The 19,870-nt window shown below is 35.1% G+C and overlaps 1 protein-coding gene across 1 annotated transcript in view; it reads right to left on the bottom strand.

The window, feature by feature from the left end:
- The window catches only part of LOC104520884 (neurobeachin-like protein 1), a gene marked incomplete at its 5' end in the record, with an annotated part of 54,755 nt that overhangs the window by 17,428 nt on the left and 17,457 nt on the right, over nucleotides 1–19,870 (bottom strand). The window contains 22 exon segments of the mRNA XM_029083672.1: nucleotides 596–729; nucleotides 1,594–1,742; nucleotides 2,533–2,659; nucleotides 3,222–3,346; nucleotides 4,033–4,190; nucleotides 4,953–5,102; nucleotides 5,211–5,516; nucleotides 6,146–6,274; nucleotides 8,006–8,159; nucleotides 8,515–8,690; nucleotides 9,413–9,985; nucleotides 10,911–10,999; nucleotides 11,275–11,434; nucleotides 11,796–11,954; nucleotides 12,404–12,560; nucleotides 13,310–13,412; nucleotides 13,504–13,663; nucleotides 14,065–14,198; nucleotides 15,274–15,442; nucleotides 18,272–18,361; nucleotides 18,797–18,882; nucleotides 19,762–19,870. The exon segment at nucleotides 19,762–19,870 is cut by the window's right edge and continues 28 nt beyond it. Coding sequence (XP_028939505.1) covers nucleotides 596–729; nucleotides 1,594–1,742; nucleotides 2,533–2,659; nucleotides 3,222–3,346; nucleotides 4,033–4,190; nucleotides 4,953–5,102; nucleotides 5,211–5,516; nucleotides 6,146–6,274; nucleotides 8,006–8,159; nucleotides 8,515–8,690; nucleotides 9,413–9,985; nucleotides 10,911–10,999; nucleotides 11,275–11,434; nucleotides 11,796–11,954; nucleotides 12,404–12,560; nucleotides 13,310–13,412; nucleotides 13,504–13,663; nucleotides 14,065–14,198; nucleotides 15,274–15,442; nucleotides 18,272–18,361; nucleotides 18,797–18,882; nucleotides 19,762–19,870 — 3,597 coding nt within the window.

Below are 19,870 nucleotides of genomic sequence, written 5' to 3' on the forward strand. Positions count from 1 at the left end.
TTCCCTACAAAACTATTGCAATGATTTATTCACTCAAACCAAACAAACAACATTTTATAGGAGCTATTCATAAACTGACCTACAATTATGTAGCTGACCCTAAATTCTGATACTTACCTTAGTCCCACATACAAAGGATCACTGACATTATCCAGGGGGAAAAAAGTTCATTAATCCTAAACCATGAAATATAGAAACAGCAATGATTTCCAATGCTGTGGTAAAATAGAAAATCTCCTTTGCTTTGTAATTCATTTGCTCTGAATATTTAAAATGATGTGTGGGCTTAAAGATATTTAGATTACCACTGATGTAACTGTAGTTGAATAATTGTTCTGTATTATAGCAGAGAGAAACAGGAAAAAGAATAATTTTGTTTTATCCATTTTTTCACAATTAATCACTTTCTAGATGCCAGACTGAGGTTTTCACAGACTGCAATCTAGTTACCCATAATGCCTATATCTAGCAAATCTTTTGCTACTAGTGTTACAGTGTTAAGAAAGACATCAAACTCAAATTAGACATGATCAGTGAACTTAAACTTGACACTTGTACTAATTATACAAATCAAGGAAATTCGTGAAATGCATACCTCCTTATTGAAGTTGAGGAAATAGTTGGTTTGATCTGTAAGGAAGATCTCCAAAGCCGACCTCCTCAGGTTGTACCGACGCAAATGTATCTCTCGAATTTGAGAAAGGTGCCATTTGAAATCAAAACCTACCCCTAGGAACCACACTTTGATTATTGACTTGGAATATATACAAAACTTTTCATATAGACATAATGCAGCATCATTTCTAATCACCCCAGAGTTATTCCTAGAAAAGGCAAATTTTACATGTGGCTTGATTAACCATTTTGCTAGAAAAATATTAACTTCAGCTATTTTTCTGCTGAAAGAAAGAGGCAGCCGGAAAATCTAATGGAGTACAGAATTATTTTTTTTTCCTTTCTGATTAAAGACACAATATAAATGTATTCTGTTGACAAAAAACATGAACCAAACCTCTTAGCTTTCTTAAACAGGCTCAAATAGAGGCTTATATATGTTTAGAATTCCCAAAAGGCCAACTTCTTGATATACTGTTTTTAAAAATTTTACCATTATTGGTCATAACATTTCAGTTCAGTTTTCATACTCAACTGTGTATATTCTATTGAAGTTCAACAAATTAATATAGATTATTAATGTTTACATACTGCTACTTTTCAATCATTACTTACAACTACTTTTTAATCAATGTATGAGTGAAACCTTATTTGTAAGGGTGAACAGGGAGGTGTCATTTAAGCAGCAAATTAGAAGTAACGACATTTTCTCAGTCATCAAACTTAGTTTTTTTTAATAAGTTAGGTTTTTAAGGAATACTAAGAATACTGAATCAGTTTAACAGCTCAGCAAGTACAGTTCCAGATTCTTGATTCTGAAGGGATCAGTCAGCCACTGACCACCAAGTACAATATTAAGTATAGATCTACAACTTGTCTCTTCACAATTAGTTTGACACTCATTCTCAAAAAAACAAACACGCTACTAAAAAGAGAATGTTAAACTGCACTGAAAAGAAAGATACTGATCATGCTCACCTTCCTCTTTTTCAATGCTACCATCAAAGAAATAGATGTGTTGGGTAGTGATCTCCAGCCTGCCAGGTATCACATCAATTACTGTAATGAGTTCACAGTCTTCAGACAATATTAGCTTTTCTTTCTGACTTTGCTCATCCTTCTCATTCCTACAAAAATACCACTAATTGTTACAGGGCTGGGTAGATTACACAGTTGCTTAGGTACTTGGTAAGAGTACAGTTCAGAAAAGAATCAAACTTGAATGGCATTAAAAGTACAACATCAATGACTGTACGAAGCTACTTCCATCAGCAGTCTTGGATGTTTCAGACTAGACTGCCAAACATCATTACACAGCATTGTTCTTCAGGCTTGGTATGTCAGTCTCAGGCACAATGGACTTGACTTCTCTTGAAATATAAAACCATAAGGCTGCATTTCCCTTTCTTATTAAATTGCTAGGTGCTTAAATTCTCTGGCCCAGAGCAGAGCTGTGTCCTGGTTCATGTGACTAAGGTTATCTTCAGAAGTATTTGAAGTAATGGTTGCTCAGAAATCTATAGATATGACACATCATAAGCAAGCATTTAACAACCTTAAGGTGGAAGAAAATGCATCAGTACCACTCAAAGAATTATAGCCAATGTACATACTAGAAAAGCCTCAACAATTCTGTAGCTTTAGCTCCAGACCAAGAGCAAGCAGTGAATCACTAACAGATCCTCACAAACATCTTCTCTGCCTCCTTTTCCCTGGAGCTCTTTATGCCTCATTGTTGACAAAGATAAAGCCAACAGCAACTTATCTGCTATTCAAAACTACTGTGAAGTCCTGGATTGGATTGTTAAGACCAGACAAAGAGGGAAGCTCTGTATGTAAATCAGCTCTGAAATTGTTTCTCACTCCTTATCCCTAGCACAGAAGCAAATTTCAACTATCCTATTCTGCTGTACTTACAAATTGGAACTGGTTGCTGTGTCTTCTTCTGGTAGTTCAAGAACATCATCTTCCAAGTCACTCACTTTCACCTGCTTCACCACCTCCAGAAGCAGAGACTCACTAGAGGGCTGTGTCTGGTGTACACCTATCATAAATAGACATTTTGGGTCAAAAATTTTTTTGCTACAACACTGTTGGAAAGCTAATTTTTTTTTGTTTGAGTCTTGATAGTCAATGCACCTAACTTAAAGAACGAGTTCCACCACTAACTCAGCTGTTTGGCATACTTCTGAAACAATGTGCTTAATATCTACACATTTTAATCATAAGCTGTAAAAGGTTTTAAATAAATACTGCCTGCTTACTCTGATGTAATTGTTTCCTTTTCTTGAAAAAGCAATCTCATGCAAGAAAGCTACTTGACTGCTCATTTTAAAACAAAGCAGTTCTTTAACTTTTTTTTCTTGGCAATAAAAATAGACACTCCAATGAACAAGGGGAAAAGACTTCTACTCAGTAGGAATATGTTGTTTCAGGTCAAAGCACCACTCTTATGTTACATATTTTACAATAGAAGAAATAAAGAAAAATCAAAATTTAAGTATCTACCATACACGGCTTCTTAAATACAAACAATAAGATGCATATCTTGCTTCAGTAACGACTAAAGAATCCCAAGTGAAATAGCAACTACAATACAACTTTACCTAAATTATCTCTTAGGTCACTAGCATCCTGATGAGAGTTGAAGTTGTAATTCTGCACTAGTTTTAGTCTCATACGTGAAAAATTTTCCACATTTGAAAGTTTCCAGTGTACAGGATGCTGTTTCCTAGGAAAACAAGAATATTCAGAAAAACAGTTAATAGACAGAAGGTAAAGACCTATATGAATTAACTGATTACAAGAGTACATATTTAGAAAAATACTGGTCAGTCACTTGTATTGTAAAACATAAAAGCAATAAACTGCATATTAATTTTATATTTCATATTGCAGCTCTGATCATCCTAAAGCACTTTGTAAATACTATTTGTTTTTTACTGAAATACATGAAATCAATTTATACTTTCAGTTAATGACAATTAAAAGACAAAAAAGATTTTTATCTAGAACTTCCCTAAAAGGTGAGATAGGCAAAATGTATTATTTTAAATTGAAATTAGCTTCATGAATAAAAACTCAGAGTCTTTATTAACAAGCCTATTCTCTGTTTTCCAACAGAACCACTGGTCCGTAGGATCTCTCAAAAAGTTTTTGCAATTGATAATCTATTTGTCACTTGGTAAGAAAATCTAGAATCCAGGTAACTAGCTCAGCATTACACTTCAAACTTTACATTTTAATAATTAAATGCAGAAAACATTATAAAAGATGCATTCAATATTAACTTCACATCTCAAGAATAGTTACCAGTTGATTTGACAAGGTTCTAACCACGTGAAACAGTAAGTTGGTCATGTGAAAAAATTCCTTTTAAGCATTACATATGGTTTGATTTAAAAACTTCACTCTTACATTTCAGACCAAGGACCACGTTCAGAGAGCAAATAAAGCTGGGCTGCTCTCCACTGTCTCAGAGTAGCTGTGTGTTGACTATTAAGTTGTTTCAGCATACTGTTGTACCGCAGATTTTCCTGTCGAGCTTTTCTGCTGAATGGTTCCACAAAATGCTCCTGGAAGACCATTAAAAATAAATCTAGCACTGAAATAACTCTGACCTTTGAAAACACAGTTTTGTGGCTTGCAAGAATTCCCATAAATTAAGAAGGAACAAAAAAAGTTTAGCAGTAAATCTTCTGAAAATTTAAGGTGATATTTATGAAAGAAATTTTTAAAAGCTTAGTACTGGAAGAAATGGCACCAAACTTCGGTTTAAAGATGTCTAAAAGCAGTATCAATGCTGAATCCATGTGAAAGCCATTTTTCATCATCAGAAAAGTAGTCAGTATTGGCAATTCGATTATAATAAGTAGGATTTTTCTTTAGATTCTGGTATTCTAGAATGTGACTCATACTCTATTCTTCCTTGAGTTACTTGAATAAAAAGAATTACTAGAAGGATAGTTATTAAGAAGACAGAGAAAACAAGAGAAATGTAACTTAGCTATGATATTTGCTGTAATTAACAGTTAACTCTAATACTTAAGCTGAGGCTGGACCTTATACAGAAAGGTCAGTTCAGAAACAATTTTTCAACACATCAAATAGGAACTGTTCACTGTTTTACATGTTTTCATTTTTCTGAAGTAGGGTTTTAAAAAAAAACCCCAAACCAACAAACCCACAAAAACACAACAAAAAAAACCCCCCCAAAACAACTGACAAAACAGTCAACCTGCCTGCAATGACTTGGATCACCCTGGAATTCAGTTTCTTCATCTTTTAGAAGGCAAGTCCTCTTTCTAAGAGAAACTCACACTCGCCCAAAACCTTACCTGAAATTTAAGCTTACTTTCTCCTCTCTCCCTGTCTCGCTTGTGCATGTTCACCATGAATGCTTCATAACAGTCCTTCCAGTAAAGTGCCATCTGCTCATGATCATGTCTGAATGAATTCTCTTCATACTGCTTCATATTTGGAATAATCTGGTTCCACCAAAATAAAACAAAAAGCACAGCATTATTTTTGAATTAATTCCTCTGCTTTCCTGGCTAAAAAGAGGGAGTAAATAATACAAAGAATCTACTACTTACATATTTGTCAATATAAACTTGCCACTCATCAGAACTGCAGTATTCTTGAAAGTCCTCAAAGAAAGATGGGCTGCCATTGGTAGTAGGCAATGAAGGGAGATGCAGGTTCATGAAGAGAAGTTCATAAATCTTGGATACCAATGTTCGAACAAGGGGAATCAAAAATGAGTAAGTCTCTGTCTTCTCTTCAATTGATCTACTCAAGATGCCTTCCAGCTTCCCCAAGAGGTAGCATGCTTCAGGCTGGCTCTCAATTACTTTGGTCTGGAGGAGGGTGTTTAGTTTGGCTGCTGCCATAGCACAGACCTACACAGACAAACAATAACAAAAAAAAAAAAAATCAATCCTCAAAATAGTAATTTTTAGCATTTATCTTTTTAGCACGGGAGTTTATACATATTCTGGCTGCATCCCAGGTAGCCTGAAGGCACACATGCAAGAAATATGGGCACTGATCACTTATTCATCCTGTGATGACCAAACCTGAGTCAGCTGCAATCCTGAAGTCACACGGCTGTATTAAGACAATCACATACCTAAACTAACAATCCTGGCTTTACTGAAGGGCTGATATTCTAGGCACAGCTCTGCTAACTTTGTTCCAGATGTTGATTTGTCAGAACAGTCGAGGCTCATGTGCACTTTGCATATGTAAACTCGCAATCAGAATCACCATCTTACTGCCACTAGTGCCTACGAAGTCCCATCTTCAAACAGCTTGCCCTCTACCTCTTTCTCATGCTCAGAGGAGCACATTGACAGGGCTGTAGAGTAAATTTGCAAATAGTAAGAACCAATAAAACATCTTCCATATAGAAGGATGAAGGACTGCCATCAGTCTGCTCACTGGTATGAACAGCTCCCACATAAATCACAACAGCTACATGTATCATGCACTTAAAACACTGTACCACTTGCAGGAATTTGCAACAAACCTGTAAGTTATCTTGTGCAATGAATCCAAGGAGCAACTGGACTTGCACCTGTGAAAGCCTGATTGCTTCTAGGCCAGCAGAGTACCAGACTGACAGGCTATCCATGAGACTCACTAGTTCTTCCAAGAGCTATTGTAAAAACAGAAGATTTGCATGAAATAAAATTAACAGCTACTCCAGCTGAAGACAGAATAATGTCAAAGAGCTGAAGAGCCTGTGTTCACACTTCCAGTTTACCCAAACCCAGAAAATTATCGCAGAACACTGCAGTTAAACCAGTAATTTGAAACAATTCCTAAATACAAAAGTCTATCTAGCCCAGTACATTAGCTCAAGTATCTCCCTTGAATAAAGCCAAAATCGTCATGTAGTATATATGCTTATGTTTTTCCTGTAATTTAACTCCAGTAAATGCCATTTCCTTAGAAAAGTTAGACTCCACGAGCAGGATTACTACAATTGAAAAGACACTATTATTAATAGCACAGATATCATACCAGTTTGCACTTTCTGGGTTCAATATATATAGGATTATATTTCATTCTTTTGCTGTGTACTTTAAATTGACTGTAATGCTAGTATAATTTACCAGCAACAGCAAGTGCCCCAAGAAGGAAAATAAGGCTTCTTTCATTAATATCTCATTTAGTTCAATGCTTGAAACTTCTTAACAACTATTAATGTCTTTAAAAAAAAATAAAAAAATAGGAGGCACTCCTTTCTGTCAGTTTTTTGATACTAGAAGTGATACAAACCTTGTGGAAGGTAGGTATTCACAAGGAAATGGCACATTTCACTATCCAGACTTGTTTGCTTAAAACTAATAGACCTTGATATATTCCCTAATAAATTATTCAAATGCAAAATATTTCTTTTTTTAAGCCTCAGAATCACATGAATGCTTCTTTGGCAGACTGAAAGCTGTCCTGTTAGAATATTACAGAGTGTTATATTCTCCCCAGGCACAGTGGAAGATAGTTTGTGAAAGTATTGTTATTTTGAATTCGGAGTTGGCAATAAGAGCGACTCTGCTCCAAAGTCCAGATCTCATTTCTAATTAGATTTCACAAAGCTAGATCACAACAGATGACAAAGCTTTTACCAAGCAGAGATTGTTTAAAAACAAACAATTAAAAGCTTTAAGATTAAACTATGTTTACTTATAAGCAGGCATTTTAGAGAACAGCTTCGGAATTACTTTGTTGAAGAGATTCAACATTATACTTTCCCCACCCCCTCCCCCCAAAAAGTAGCCTTAAAAAAATCTGATTCTTTTAAGGATTTATCGTGATATGATGATGGTTTTCATATAATACCTCTTCCCTTTATCCTTGAAAAATGGAAAAGTAGTAACAACTCAGTGAAGGAAGCAAGACCACTGCAAGAAATTACATAAATGTTGAGGCAAATTATGGGTGTCTACAACATGTACATCAAGAAGGCAGGAGAAATAGCCAGATGACAGGAAGTTTCTTAACCTTACTGCTTACTGTGTTTGTTAGTAATTTTCTTCCTCAGACCTCATGTTTTTGACTCTGATAAATAAAATTGAGCTATTTGCATATGTATGCACCAAATCATGTTGAAACTCCAATGTTTCTGGTCACTGGTCAAAGCCCAGAAGTGACACTTCTCAGCTTGCAACTGAGAGCAGAGCTTTGGCTGGTCTTTTATTCAGGACACACACAATGAGTCATATATTCTGACAAACGGTTCAAAACGTGCTTAGGCTATAATTGACATGTTTCATTAGCTTCTACATTTCTAAATATTTCTAAATATATGACAATATCCAAGTGGACATTTTTTTCATTACTATTTCAGCCTATATCCAGTAATTCCATTAAGCAGTTACTGTACCTTTTCTGTCCATAAATTTGAATTAACTAGTCCTTCTGCCTGCAGGAAATCTTGTACAATTAGCAAGAGCTTGAAGGCATTTTCAGCATGTGTAGGTAGAGCTTTTGAATCTCTGTTATCAGTGACTGACCATTCTAACATCTTCTCCAGCAAGCTGCATGGAAAACAAAATCCCAAAGTAATTATTACATGTTCTAAGCATAAACGGCTTTAAAAAAATCCAATTAAGTATTTAATTGAATCTCTCAGTCTGCAGTGACATAACTGCCATCTTCTCAATAAGCTAATGAGGTAAAAGAAATATTCAGAAATTCATGAAACCAGCAATACAGTTTCAAAGCCTTACGGCTGCATGACACTACTAAATGGGTAGTAGAATATACTTCTGACATTATATGAAGAGAAAGCAAAGAAAAGTACATCTTATTGGAAAACTTCACTAATGCCCCTTACTTTTTCTGTTTTTCCTCAAAAGGGATGAAAGAACCCATCTTGAACTGTACACTCACTTGAGTTTTATTTCATCCGAAGGTCGCAGCAATTCATTAGATATCCCCAATTTGGTCAGTGCAGAAAACACCTGTCCTCTCTCTATCCAAGCAGCATCATCAGATTTTTCAATGCCTTTCCACATTATACACAGTAGGATGTCTGTGAGTAACTGTATGAGTTCATTATCACCTCCCTACAAAAGAAGACAAATACTTACAGCCCTTTTAGTCTAGAAAACCTTAAAAACATTTCTTGTTCATCACAGTCCCTGTGCTTGCATATTTCAGCATTTTTGAAAACTCTCCAGTCTAAAGTCCAATTGCTAAATACATGAAAATGCAAATTAAAGAGACTGTGGCTTGCTTTCATGTTGTAATACATACTGACTTGACTTCTACATCATTATTTCAGTGTGACCTTTAGCTACCCTTGATTTTTTCACAACAAGTCTGCCTCATGTCTCCTCTGGAAAATAAAGGATATTGAAATATAGAATGAGGGGAGGGGAGTTTGTAGTTTTTTCCTTGGTTTGTTTGTGATTTTTTTTTGTTGTTGGTTGGGGTTTGTTTTTTTTAAAGTGAAACTATTCCAACTAGACAACCAAAAAAGAAGACACATTACAAAAGGAAGTACCACTCTTGGTTTGTTTGTGATTTTTTTTGTTGTTGTTGTTGGTTGGGGTTTGTTTTTTTTTTTTTCAAAGTGAAACTATTCCAACTAGACAACCAGAAAAGAAGACACATTACAAAAGGAAGTACCACTATTCACTATAAAAGAGTTATAATGCTCGCTTTTCTGTTGGAAGATGGGAGGGGAAGAAAGGACAATAATTATCCACTGGGGAGATGATTAAAAAAATAAAAAGAAATTGCAGATATTTGGATAAATTAACCGTATAGGGAATGAATTACTTACTCCTTGGTTTTCAAATAAAGAAAGATCAGTGGTGAAGCCCACATCATTTATAAAACCCAGCTCTTTGTCAGGCTGCACAGAGAATGGTTTTGTGTTCTCTATTGGTGATGGTGTGCTGGGCTGGCTATCTGTCATCTGATTCCCAATGTCAGCCAATTCATAAGAGTCAACACTGGACAGATCTAAACTTAAATGTGAAGGATTTCTGTGCCACAGTTCTTCTTGGTCCTCTGACCTAAAAGACATGTCTGCTGTGGATGCATCTTCCAGTGGCATAACAGAAAAACGAGTAGGGACATCCAGGGATTTGTTGTCTTCTAAACTCCACTGATCAAACAGACCATTAACAGATGCAAAGCTGCCAGTTCTGTTTCCCTCTGTCTTATCAGGTTGATGTTTCTGAAACTCTTCAGCAATTTCCTCTTCCCTTGAGGAATCAGTCCTGCTCTCTTTAAAGCCAATCTGGACCTCTGAGTTTTCCTTCAGGAACAGTCGAATCAAAGTGTCCTGCCAGCCCAGCTGCTGAGAAATCTGTTGCGCTGCATCCAATTGGGAATGCAAAAGATGCAAAACCTAAGGATAGGAGAAGATATCCCATACCTACACATTAATTTTAGCTTGTAACTGCATTCATTTTAGCTTTTCAATTAGACATTTTACAATCCTACAATGTAAAAGAACCACTATTAGTTAATAATAAGCAAACAAGCCACAATATATTTGAGGGACAAAAAAGAAAAAATTATCAGGAGTAGGAGAGTTAAAAAAAAAAAAAAAAAGCTATCAAAGCATATTGGTAGGTCCTCACAACAATTCCTGCAAAAGCCAGTTATCACAACAAATAATCCTATTCAGCCACTAGTCTACAAAAAAACCTAAATCTAGAACAGAAAATATTGTTGATTAGGAACTATTAAACAGACAATTTAAGAATATTGCAGTATTAATAGCTTACCAATAGTGTACATTATTGTTTCACTTTTTTCACTTCGAGAAACCTTAATAGACAACATAGGGCCTCACAGCTACATTTAGTACTACTAATTCCAGTGATACAAGACAGAGAGAGCTCAGTTTAGGAAAAAGCCACTGCTTCTTCCTTATCTCTTCCTTGCATCCACAACCACTCTTTTGAACCATAACATGTTCTATCAAAATAACATATTAAGAATACAAACAAAACTTTGATGATGGTCTTAAGCATCCTTTGAGAAAACTCAGTAATTCAAAGAGTCTACTGTCTCTAATTTGTAGAAAATACAAGCTATTTGAGAATCATGATAGAGGCTTTACTTTTTGTTTTGGTTTTCAAAAGGACTTGAATACATGAAATTCAACATTAAGTGTCAGATGGGCTTCATATTTAACATAAATCATTGCTAAATGAAGTAGCAGCAACATATACTGCCACTGTGTGTTAAATAAATGATGAAGATATTACACTGTACAGCTTATGGGCTTAAAAGACAGTATTCCAGTTTTAAAGAAGACAACTAACCTTTCTACAGATAACCACTCTCACATTTATATCTGACCTATGAGCCAGATGCACTACAGCTATGAGATCTTTATAATTCACGGCAGGATCTGTAGGGGAGAAAGAAAAAACAACACAAATTATATCATGCAAGAGAATGTAACAGTTAAATATTAAAAATAGCCTTGGAGGTCACCTCTACATCCAGGGGTATTAAAGGGAACAAACTTCAGGGAACTAAGAAAACATTAGCTGGACTAATGGGAACTTCAAAAAGAACAGCTCTGTAAGGCAACAGCTCTAGTTTTCCTGCACAAAAAACCAAATATGTTTGCCTCTGAGCAGCAGGAGTTTGTTGATGGTAATCATAATACTCGCCAGTTACCTGCATACAGAACTTGGTTAAGAAGGTTTTTAATAAGAGAAACAGTAACTGGCGATTCATTCAGAAGGAGCCCCAGTCCAGAGTATCCCACTTCTCTGAGTCTCATACGGTGCTTACTACGTTCGTAGACTTTAGTACATTTCAGCATCTCTTCTACAATCTGCAAGGAAAAGTACACACAAATGCAAAATAAACACAAGGAAACATCCAGACCTCTTATTTATTGTGTATGATATAACATCCTGATCCACTGTTTTTAAAGTTTACTTTGTAAGCTAATTCAAACAACAAGGACTCATTTTACTTATTTAAGATCCCAATAGTTTACTTCAAAGAACACTAATTCCATTATGATTATGGCTGTAAACAATAAAATCTAATATAACAGAAAAGAGAAGAAAAAAATTAAAACGTGTATGATTAGTATCTTTGCAATTGCATACACTTCTGCAGCCAAACCATTGAAAAATACAAATTTATATTCAATTGATTAATTTAAGAACATATAATTGATTCATTACCTTGAACACAAGTTCTTTAAGCCTGTCAGAGTATCTTTGATGCAATAACAGAGCGTAAAGAATATCAGCATTTCCTGGTTCAAAAAGCAATAAAAAAAGCTGGTCTGGGGTTGGGCTGGAATGAAGTAGGCTGAAGAGAACATCCAGAATTCCACAAAGCTACAAAATTAAGACAACTAAATTAATCCACAGTTCATTTAGGCTTCATGCTCTGTTTGGGGAAATTTTTTTTGGCTTTTAAATTTTACCCTTTGCTTATAAAATAGACCTTTTGTTTGCTCAATATTACTGCATTTAAAATTATTTTTAATACATTTTTTCTATATATAAAACACCTTATCAAACTGTAATTAGAGCTACAAAGCAAGTTCAAGTTCTGTTCACAGAATCATAGAATGGTTTGGGTTGGAAGGGACTTTTAACCATCATCTAGTCCAACCCCCCCTGCAGTGAGCAGGGACATCTTCAACTAGATCAAGTTTGCTTGTGGTCTTTTTCTTTTTTGTTCTCCCCTCTTTTAAGCACAAAAGACACAAGATTCCTAAACACCAGGAAGCAAATTCAAAACATGTACAGTTTGAACTATTAATTTATGCCATATTGGATACCTGCTCCTCTTCACTGCTGGCAGCTATGTATCCTACAATGCTCTGTATTTCTTCATGTGTTCCACCTTTGCTGAGGAAATACTTGATTAGCCCATAGAGGGATGTCCGTATTGTTCTCAGGTCATCAGGAGCCAAATCACTGTCTTTACAGCCACTCCTATACACCAATAGACAGCAAAAGCAACCTAAGAAAGTTCTTCATGACTCATTAATAGCAATTTGATTGTGCTAATTTTGTAATTTTTCATCTACCCAGACATCATCGCACAAGCTATCAATTTTTACTGAAGGAAACTGAATATTAATAACCAATAGTAGATCAGACCTACTAAGCCTATAAAAGCCCTGAAATACAGACTTGTACCAATCTGGATACAGGTCAGGACTCAGGTTCTGCCCTCCCACCCTCTAGAGGAAAGAGCAAGGTCTCTAGTCAGTCTTCCTCAGTGACATATTCTCAGTAACTATATCCATACGCAGATATAAATCATCAAGACTGAAAGCTAAAAATTTAAATTCCTAAAAAAGTCCTACTTCAAATTCTACAAGGATATAAAAGAACTTAAAATTATAAACACCCTCACTTTTCATAATGGTAATGAGCTATGACTTAATTTGCATTGTTGGTAACAAATTCTTCAATTTTGTAATTTTAAGGACTTTTCCAAGCATTTCTAGTATCACTGACCTAAATTTTATATAATCCTATAATAAAAATTAAAGTCAAGGAAAAGTAGCAAGTCAGAGGAGGAAAAAAAATATGAATGCAATTTTGAAAATTAAATCAACCAACAAAAGCAAACCTGCAGTTTTCTTTATTAATTTTCTCACTAGGATGATGGGGGGAAAAAACCCAACAGTCACATACAATAAATGAGAGAGAGTGAGAAGAGGTAAAACACATACCCATAATAAATCCTGAGTGTGTCTAGAAGAAACTGCACACCATATTTCTTTCTGAAGAGTCTTCTGCTGTCTTTGATGATTGTAGAAAGGTATTGTATATGCCCTATAATATTAAGTTGTCTATTAGAACCTTGATAAAGTTTTACATCAAGTGAAAGGTACTGTAATCTTTGCACAGTTGCCCAAGATCTCACCAATTCTGAAGGGGAAGTCCCCACTGTTCCAGATACTGAAGTCAAAAAGTAAGTGTTGATACATCTGTTGCAAAAGCTGCATGTTCTTTTCTACTGAGACTTGTTCTATCAACAACTGTACAGCCATCAATACATTCACATCCATTAAGTTGCTCGGCACCTTTCAAAATAACAACAGGTGTTAGCACTCAAAACATTGAATATCATAATAAACTTAATTTTTTTTTAAATAAAATTTTGAGATTTTTTTTATCTTCTACAGCAATGTCTGCTTCCATTAAAGCAATACAAAAACCACAAAATTAGTCTAGTTTGAAGAATCATGCAACACAGTATGTGTAACAAAAAAAGCAGAACATGAAAAACAGACAAAACACTTTCACTTTGCAGATCAAGGCCAACTCATCACGCTTTTTTGTTTTCACAAACATGAGAAAGAAAAGCACTACTGAGGAGACCTCTGAAGACCCTCACATCCTGGCCTAACTAAGAATGTTTCGAAGTAACTAGGACCTCATTCATAACATTAATTACTAAAGGATGTTTCTCAAATTTGCTCACCTTCTGTAACAAGGCTCCTAGGGTGGCAACTCCATGGGAATGAATGAGATTTTCTTGATTAACGTGGTGTCTCTGAAGAAAGTGTTTTATCATCAAGATGAAAGTTGCAACAACGTTCTTCTCCAGGCGGGCTTCTGTAAAACAGAACAGAGCAATGCCTCACAGTTTATTGTTGTATCACTGCACAAAAGTAGAAGGGAAGAAATAAGATCAAGTATTCATATTCCTCACTATTTCCTGAGCCTCTCAACTCGTTTCCTGCTTGTTCCCTAGCTGTAGGCTGTCTTCAGATTTCTCCAGTGCAGAGGCATAGTCATTCCATGCCTCTCCAGAACAAAGTGACCCTGGTCCTGACTTCAGCTGCTTCATCCACGTGGCTGTAGGTTACAAACCTATCTTTCAGTTACAGTCTTTTATGTATGCTGCAGTTATTCTCCCTCCATAGTTGCAAACTGACACTTTCTAGCCATGACATGCAAAAAATTCAGAGACAGAGAGAAAAAGATTTTTTTTTTTTTTACTTTATTCCACCATTACACATTTGAAAAAAAAAAAAAAAAAAAATACTGCTTCCCTTGCAAGGTCTGGTTTCACAGTGGTTTCTGTAAAGATTAAAGTTCATTCTCAATATTAGCACAGTTTTTAAAAATCTATTCTTAAAGCTTCCTTTTGATTTTTTAAAAATTTTAATACTGAAATCTGACTGTGTGTGGAACAGGTACAAGCCTGAACATTTTCCTGAGAAAATAAAAGTTTGCAGCATCAGAACAGGACTGCTTAGCCTTTAGCCAAAGTCTTTGTGCAGCTGCCTGACTCAGCACTGAAGTTTAAGGAAAGCTCTTCCTGTTGGTAGGCTTTGCATCAAACAATTTCTCAAAATAATCAGAACAAACTTTTCCAAATACAAATTAAAAAACTGCATACTTTTAATAGTATATTAAATGTAATACTGTTAATGTAATAGTAAATCATGAAAATAAAAATAACATTATTAAACATATCTCTATTCAAAATATGTTGGTAAGTTAATTTTACACAGTGCTGATCTCCTGGTATTCAATATCAGATACCTATGAACAGAAAGAGCCTTTCAGCTTTACACAGGTACTTCAGAAAAGCCAGTACGTAAAAAAATGTCTTTCTGTGATTCATTGGAAGACTTTAAAAATCAAGCTTAAAAATTATTTCAGTTCAATTGTACTTTCCTACCTGATGCCTTTGTGGATGACAATACCACCCAGTCTTCCTCTACAGGAGTAACTAGTTCTGGGGGTAGAGTTTCCCCTTCAGACTTCTCAGGCAACCGTCCAGCAAGAAAACTGATCTGTTCCAGCAATGGAAATAGCACATTTACTCCACCAATACAGTTGATCATATCCTAAACCAAGAGAAAAAGTGAGAAAAACATCACTGTAAATAAGATGCCCTAAACTACATAACAGAAATATACTCTAAACACAAGGAACCTTACATACTCACTAATTAATCAGAATGTTTGATATGCCACTTTGAAACCAGTTTAAAACATTGTGTTTAACAACAGAGCTCCCCAAGTTTTTGACACTGCAGTAACACACATGCCTTTCTGTCAGCTCTTGTTTTGGAAGTGTGGTTTTACATTTCCTTCCTTCTCCCCCTACGTAAACACGGGAAACTGAAGGATACAAATCTTAGAAAGAATCTTCTGCTAAATGTATTTGAAAACAGGAAAAACGTGTTTGTCTGATTTCTAAGTTACTTGTAGCAAGAAGTAAGAAAAGATTATACACATTTGTGCTTTAATTCCTGCATGATTTCAACTTCAGTCAGTTAAAAAATTTAAAAAAAGATTTTTATTTTATTTTTAAAGTAACTTTACACACACCTCAATTCTAAGCCTCTTAAAATTCAAGTCTCCTAAATCCTCTTTATTAAGGTGAATTTAACAAAATTGAACAGTTAAATTAAGAAAGTTTTTTAAATCTGTAAAATTTCTCATGGATGAAGATTTCTACATTTGTTGAGCAAAACAAAAGGAGTCATAGACCTGCAGCTTTTGGAAAGAGAAATCAGCTTAAAGTTGAAAACCAGAATTTGTCTGAACCACAAGACAGCAGTAACTGTAGCTCCTTCTAGGCTGTACCTATCTCCTCACGAGCTCCTGATCAGCTCTTGTGTTTTTCCCTCACTCTAGTACTCCTCAAAAGGGTGCTAAACCCTTTTATGTTTGTTAATGAATGATTCTCCTAAAACTTGTACTCACAACATGCTTTCCCATAAAGCTAGAGATATAAACACTTCTCATCCATCCCTCCTCCCACTACTGGGTGAAGAGAACAAATTGCAGTATTTATTTGTTCAGACATTTTTCCTCAAGACAAAAAAAAGATGTTGTATTTTACTGACAACTTTTCTTCACTCAGACTTTCAATTTTATTTTTTTCTCAAAGCTAAAAGCCCTTAATCAAAGATTCTGCCTATAATCCAGAATTGGATGTATTCTATCTAAATTAAAAAAAAATAAATAAATCCTTATTCATGTCACTGTTTCTAGATCAAACTCTCATGCTGCAAATAACTTGATCTCCTCATGCACAGAGCTAAGCTTGACTTTGATTTTTTTTATATTAATATGTGTTAGTAATCAGGGGAAGAAAAAAAACAGACAGGTACACAAAGGTATTTATTAAGCTGGTGTGCATTTCATTGTTTTGTCCTCTCCATAACTTCCATAGTATGTAGAACATCTGCTAGTTTACACAGAAGACATCTAACAGACATATAACTTGTCTATATGGTATGCTGTTTGTGGAGCATCAAGAAAGTTAAAGCACTAATACTAATCTCATTGGCAGCATTAATTTGACAAATTTGTGAGTTTTAATTCTATAGTATAAAGCCAGATATGAATTGTCAGTGGCACGAGACTAAGAAATTAATTGATTAAACATCAATTCTATGTGTTGGTTAAGAAAACAAAACAAAAACCCCAAAAACCAACATGTAGGACAGTTTTGCTGTAACAGAATGTTTGAGCAGGAGACTAGAAACAAGTTTAGCCACAAAATGTTAAATTTTAAGCTCCAATACTAACATATCAGCAGTACTGTGATTACAGCTGTTAGTAAAAGTTAAACAAAGATGGTTTGTATAGCCTGTAAGAATCAGACATCCCAATGTATCTAACAATAATGAAAAAATATTGGACAATTAGTGTATAGCAGAGACATAATAAGGTATAACAGTTTAGTGAGTATTTGGTGTTTTCTCTGAAGTGAGGCTTTTAAGACTGTGAGATCATCTAGTCCTGCTAACCTCAAACCAAAAGTAAATAACTGGATTCACTTATCTCTTAAAAAAAATACTAGATTCTTATAATAATTTAACTCCACACCTGATTTTCTGATATAGTTAGTCTGCAATTCATTAATATTTTTTACTGTGACTAGCACAAGCAAAAGTCACAAGTGTTAATTTAAGCCTACTAATCTTAATCTAATTCAGAGTTTAAAACTGCAAGGAAACCATGACAGAATCCCTTAGAGATTATAAAATGCTTTCAATAAACAATATGCATTGAACAGATTATGAAGAGTAGTCAGCTACCACACAATCATAGAACCATAGAATCATAGAATGGTCTGGGTTGGAAAGGACCTTAAAGATCATCTAGTTCCAACCTCAACACCATGGGCAGGGATGCCTTCCACTAGACCAGGTTGCTCAAAGCCTCATCCAACCTGGCCTTGAACACTTCCAGGGAGGAGCAGCCACAGCTTCTCTGGGCAACCTGTTCCAGTGTCTGACCACCCTCACAGTGAAGAATTTCTTCCTAATATCTAATCTAAACCTACTCCCTTTCAGTTTAAAGCCATTTCTCCTTGTTCTATCACTACCTGCCCTTATAAAAAGTTCCTCCCCAGCTTTATTGTAGGCCCCCTTCCGGTATTGGAAGGCCGCTATGAGATCTCCCGTCAGCCTTCTCTTCTCTTAATGCATTATGTATTACATTAAAAGCAGCAGCTCTTCTGAGTTCTCAATAAATATAATGTAATACTAGTCCAGCTACAGCATTAACCCATTAATTGTCATTACAAAAACATGCTGTATCTGCTAAACTTCATTTGCATTATGATAACAACTTCCAGTATTTCAAAAATCAGGTGAATGTATACAACTACTGTCACATTTACATCAGGTTCTGCTTCTACAGTATGTATTTATTTACCTTGATGTCCCAGTTCACTACTTTGTTTCCAGTTAGTCTTCCATGTAAAAGATTTGCAGATAGGTCAAGACAAATTGGGTTTCTGCAGGCCTGTTAAACAAATGAAGAGGCTACAATATCATTTAGGAAACAAGTTACAGATTCTTGAGCACATAAGATTTTTGAATGATGCATAACAGTTCAGGAAGTTAGTGCCATTGTGTTGATATTAAAGTACTTAAACAATTTGGAACATGTGGGACATCATATATGTTATCTTAAGATTTGACATTCACAATTGGACAAGACAATTCCGTCCTGTTGTCAAACAAGAACAAAACCTACTATCTCTGCACAAGACTACAGTTCAAGAATGCTCTCACTGCTATTTACCTTCCCATAATAACCACAGCATAAAGATGGCACACCCACCTGTTCTATGAAACAGCAATAGCAAAGCAAAACAAACAAAAAAAAGACCATCTAGAACATATTCTGAAATTACTGCACACTGTGTAAACAAAGAAATTATGTATTGTTTAATACCTTTGGTGTATAATGAAGCAGCACCTTACTGGGGAGATCTGCTACTTCAGCCTCTTGAGACTTCCATGGAGTTAAACAGTTTGGACCTATTTAAAAAAAAATAAATAAAAATATATATTTATAACATAAACACTGGGTATTAGTGTTGGCCTGTTGCAACAACAAATACGACACTCTGAACCATACCTATTTGAGACATGCTTTGAAGTAATCTTTATGACTTAAATAATTCATTCCATAGTGTCTGCTTAAAAAGAAATATATTATTGATAAAAAGCTAAACTATACCAGAAGGTTTTCCTTATACATTCAGAGAACTCTAATGTTTCTGTCTGTACAAATAAGTCTCATATTTGTCACCAACCCTTCTGTCATCAAGCCCAAACATCCAGAAAATTACTAATCTTCAAGATAGTTTTGTTAGGTAATACAAAATACTTTCTTTAAATCATGGAAGTGTTTTTATGCTAATCTCTAACAACCTCAAGTCATTAAGGAACTTAATACTTCAAGACCTTGAACTGTAAGACATAGCTTATCAGAATTTTTCTTTAAATGACTCCTTAATTATTAATTGATTCTTGTGGAAAAAACCTCAAACATAAATCACCTTTAAGTGGCCTATCAAAACAACAGCACTACTTTAAAGAGTCTCAACTGTAAACTCACATGTAGGCAAACAGTAACAAAAATTAAGAACTTATGAAAGAAAATACTAGCTAGTATTTTTATTTTGGGAGGTCTGTACATATGATAAGTAGATGCGCTTATGCAAACATAACATTAAAAATAAAACTTTGCAAAATACTTAACATTCCATTTCAAGCTTAATTGTTATAAGGCTCTCTCACTTAGGTTAGCTCTGCAGTTCTTCTGGATTTGCTCTACACAGACACATAATGAAGAAGTTAAAAGTTCAAACTAATCCCCATTATTACACTAAGACCAGTACAATCCACACTTACCTGCTAAATATAATGCTTTCACCTGAGGAGGTTGCAGTGCTTCATGGAAGATGATAACTGATCCAAGTTGGCCTTCCAAAGATGTTGGACACCCCCACTCACTGTCCTG

This window comes from Antrostomus carolinensis, unplaced genomic scaffold (genome assembly GCF_000700745.2).
Source record: "Antrostomus carolinensis isolate BGI_N321 unplaced genomic scaffold, ASM70074v2 scaffold17362, whole genome shotgun sequence".
In the NCBI taxonomy this organism is placed as follows: domain Eukaryota; kingdom Metazoa; phylum Chordata; class Aves; order Caprimulgiformes; family Caprimulgidae; genus Antrostomus; species Antrostomus carolinensis.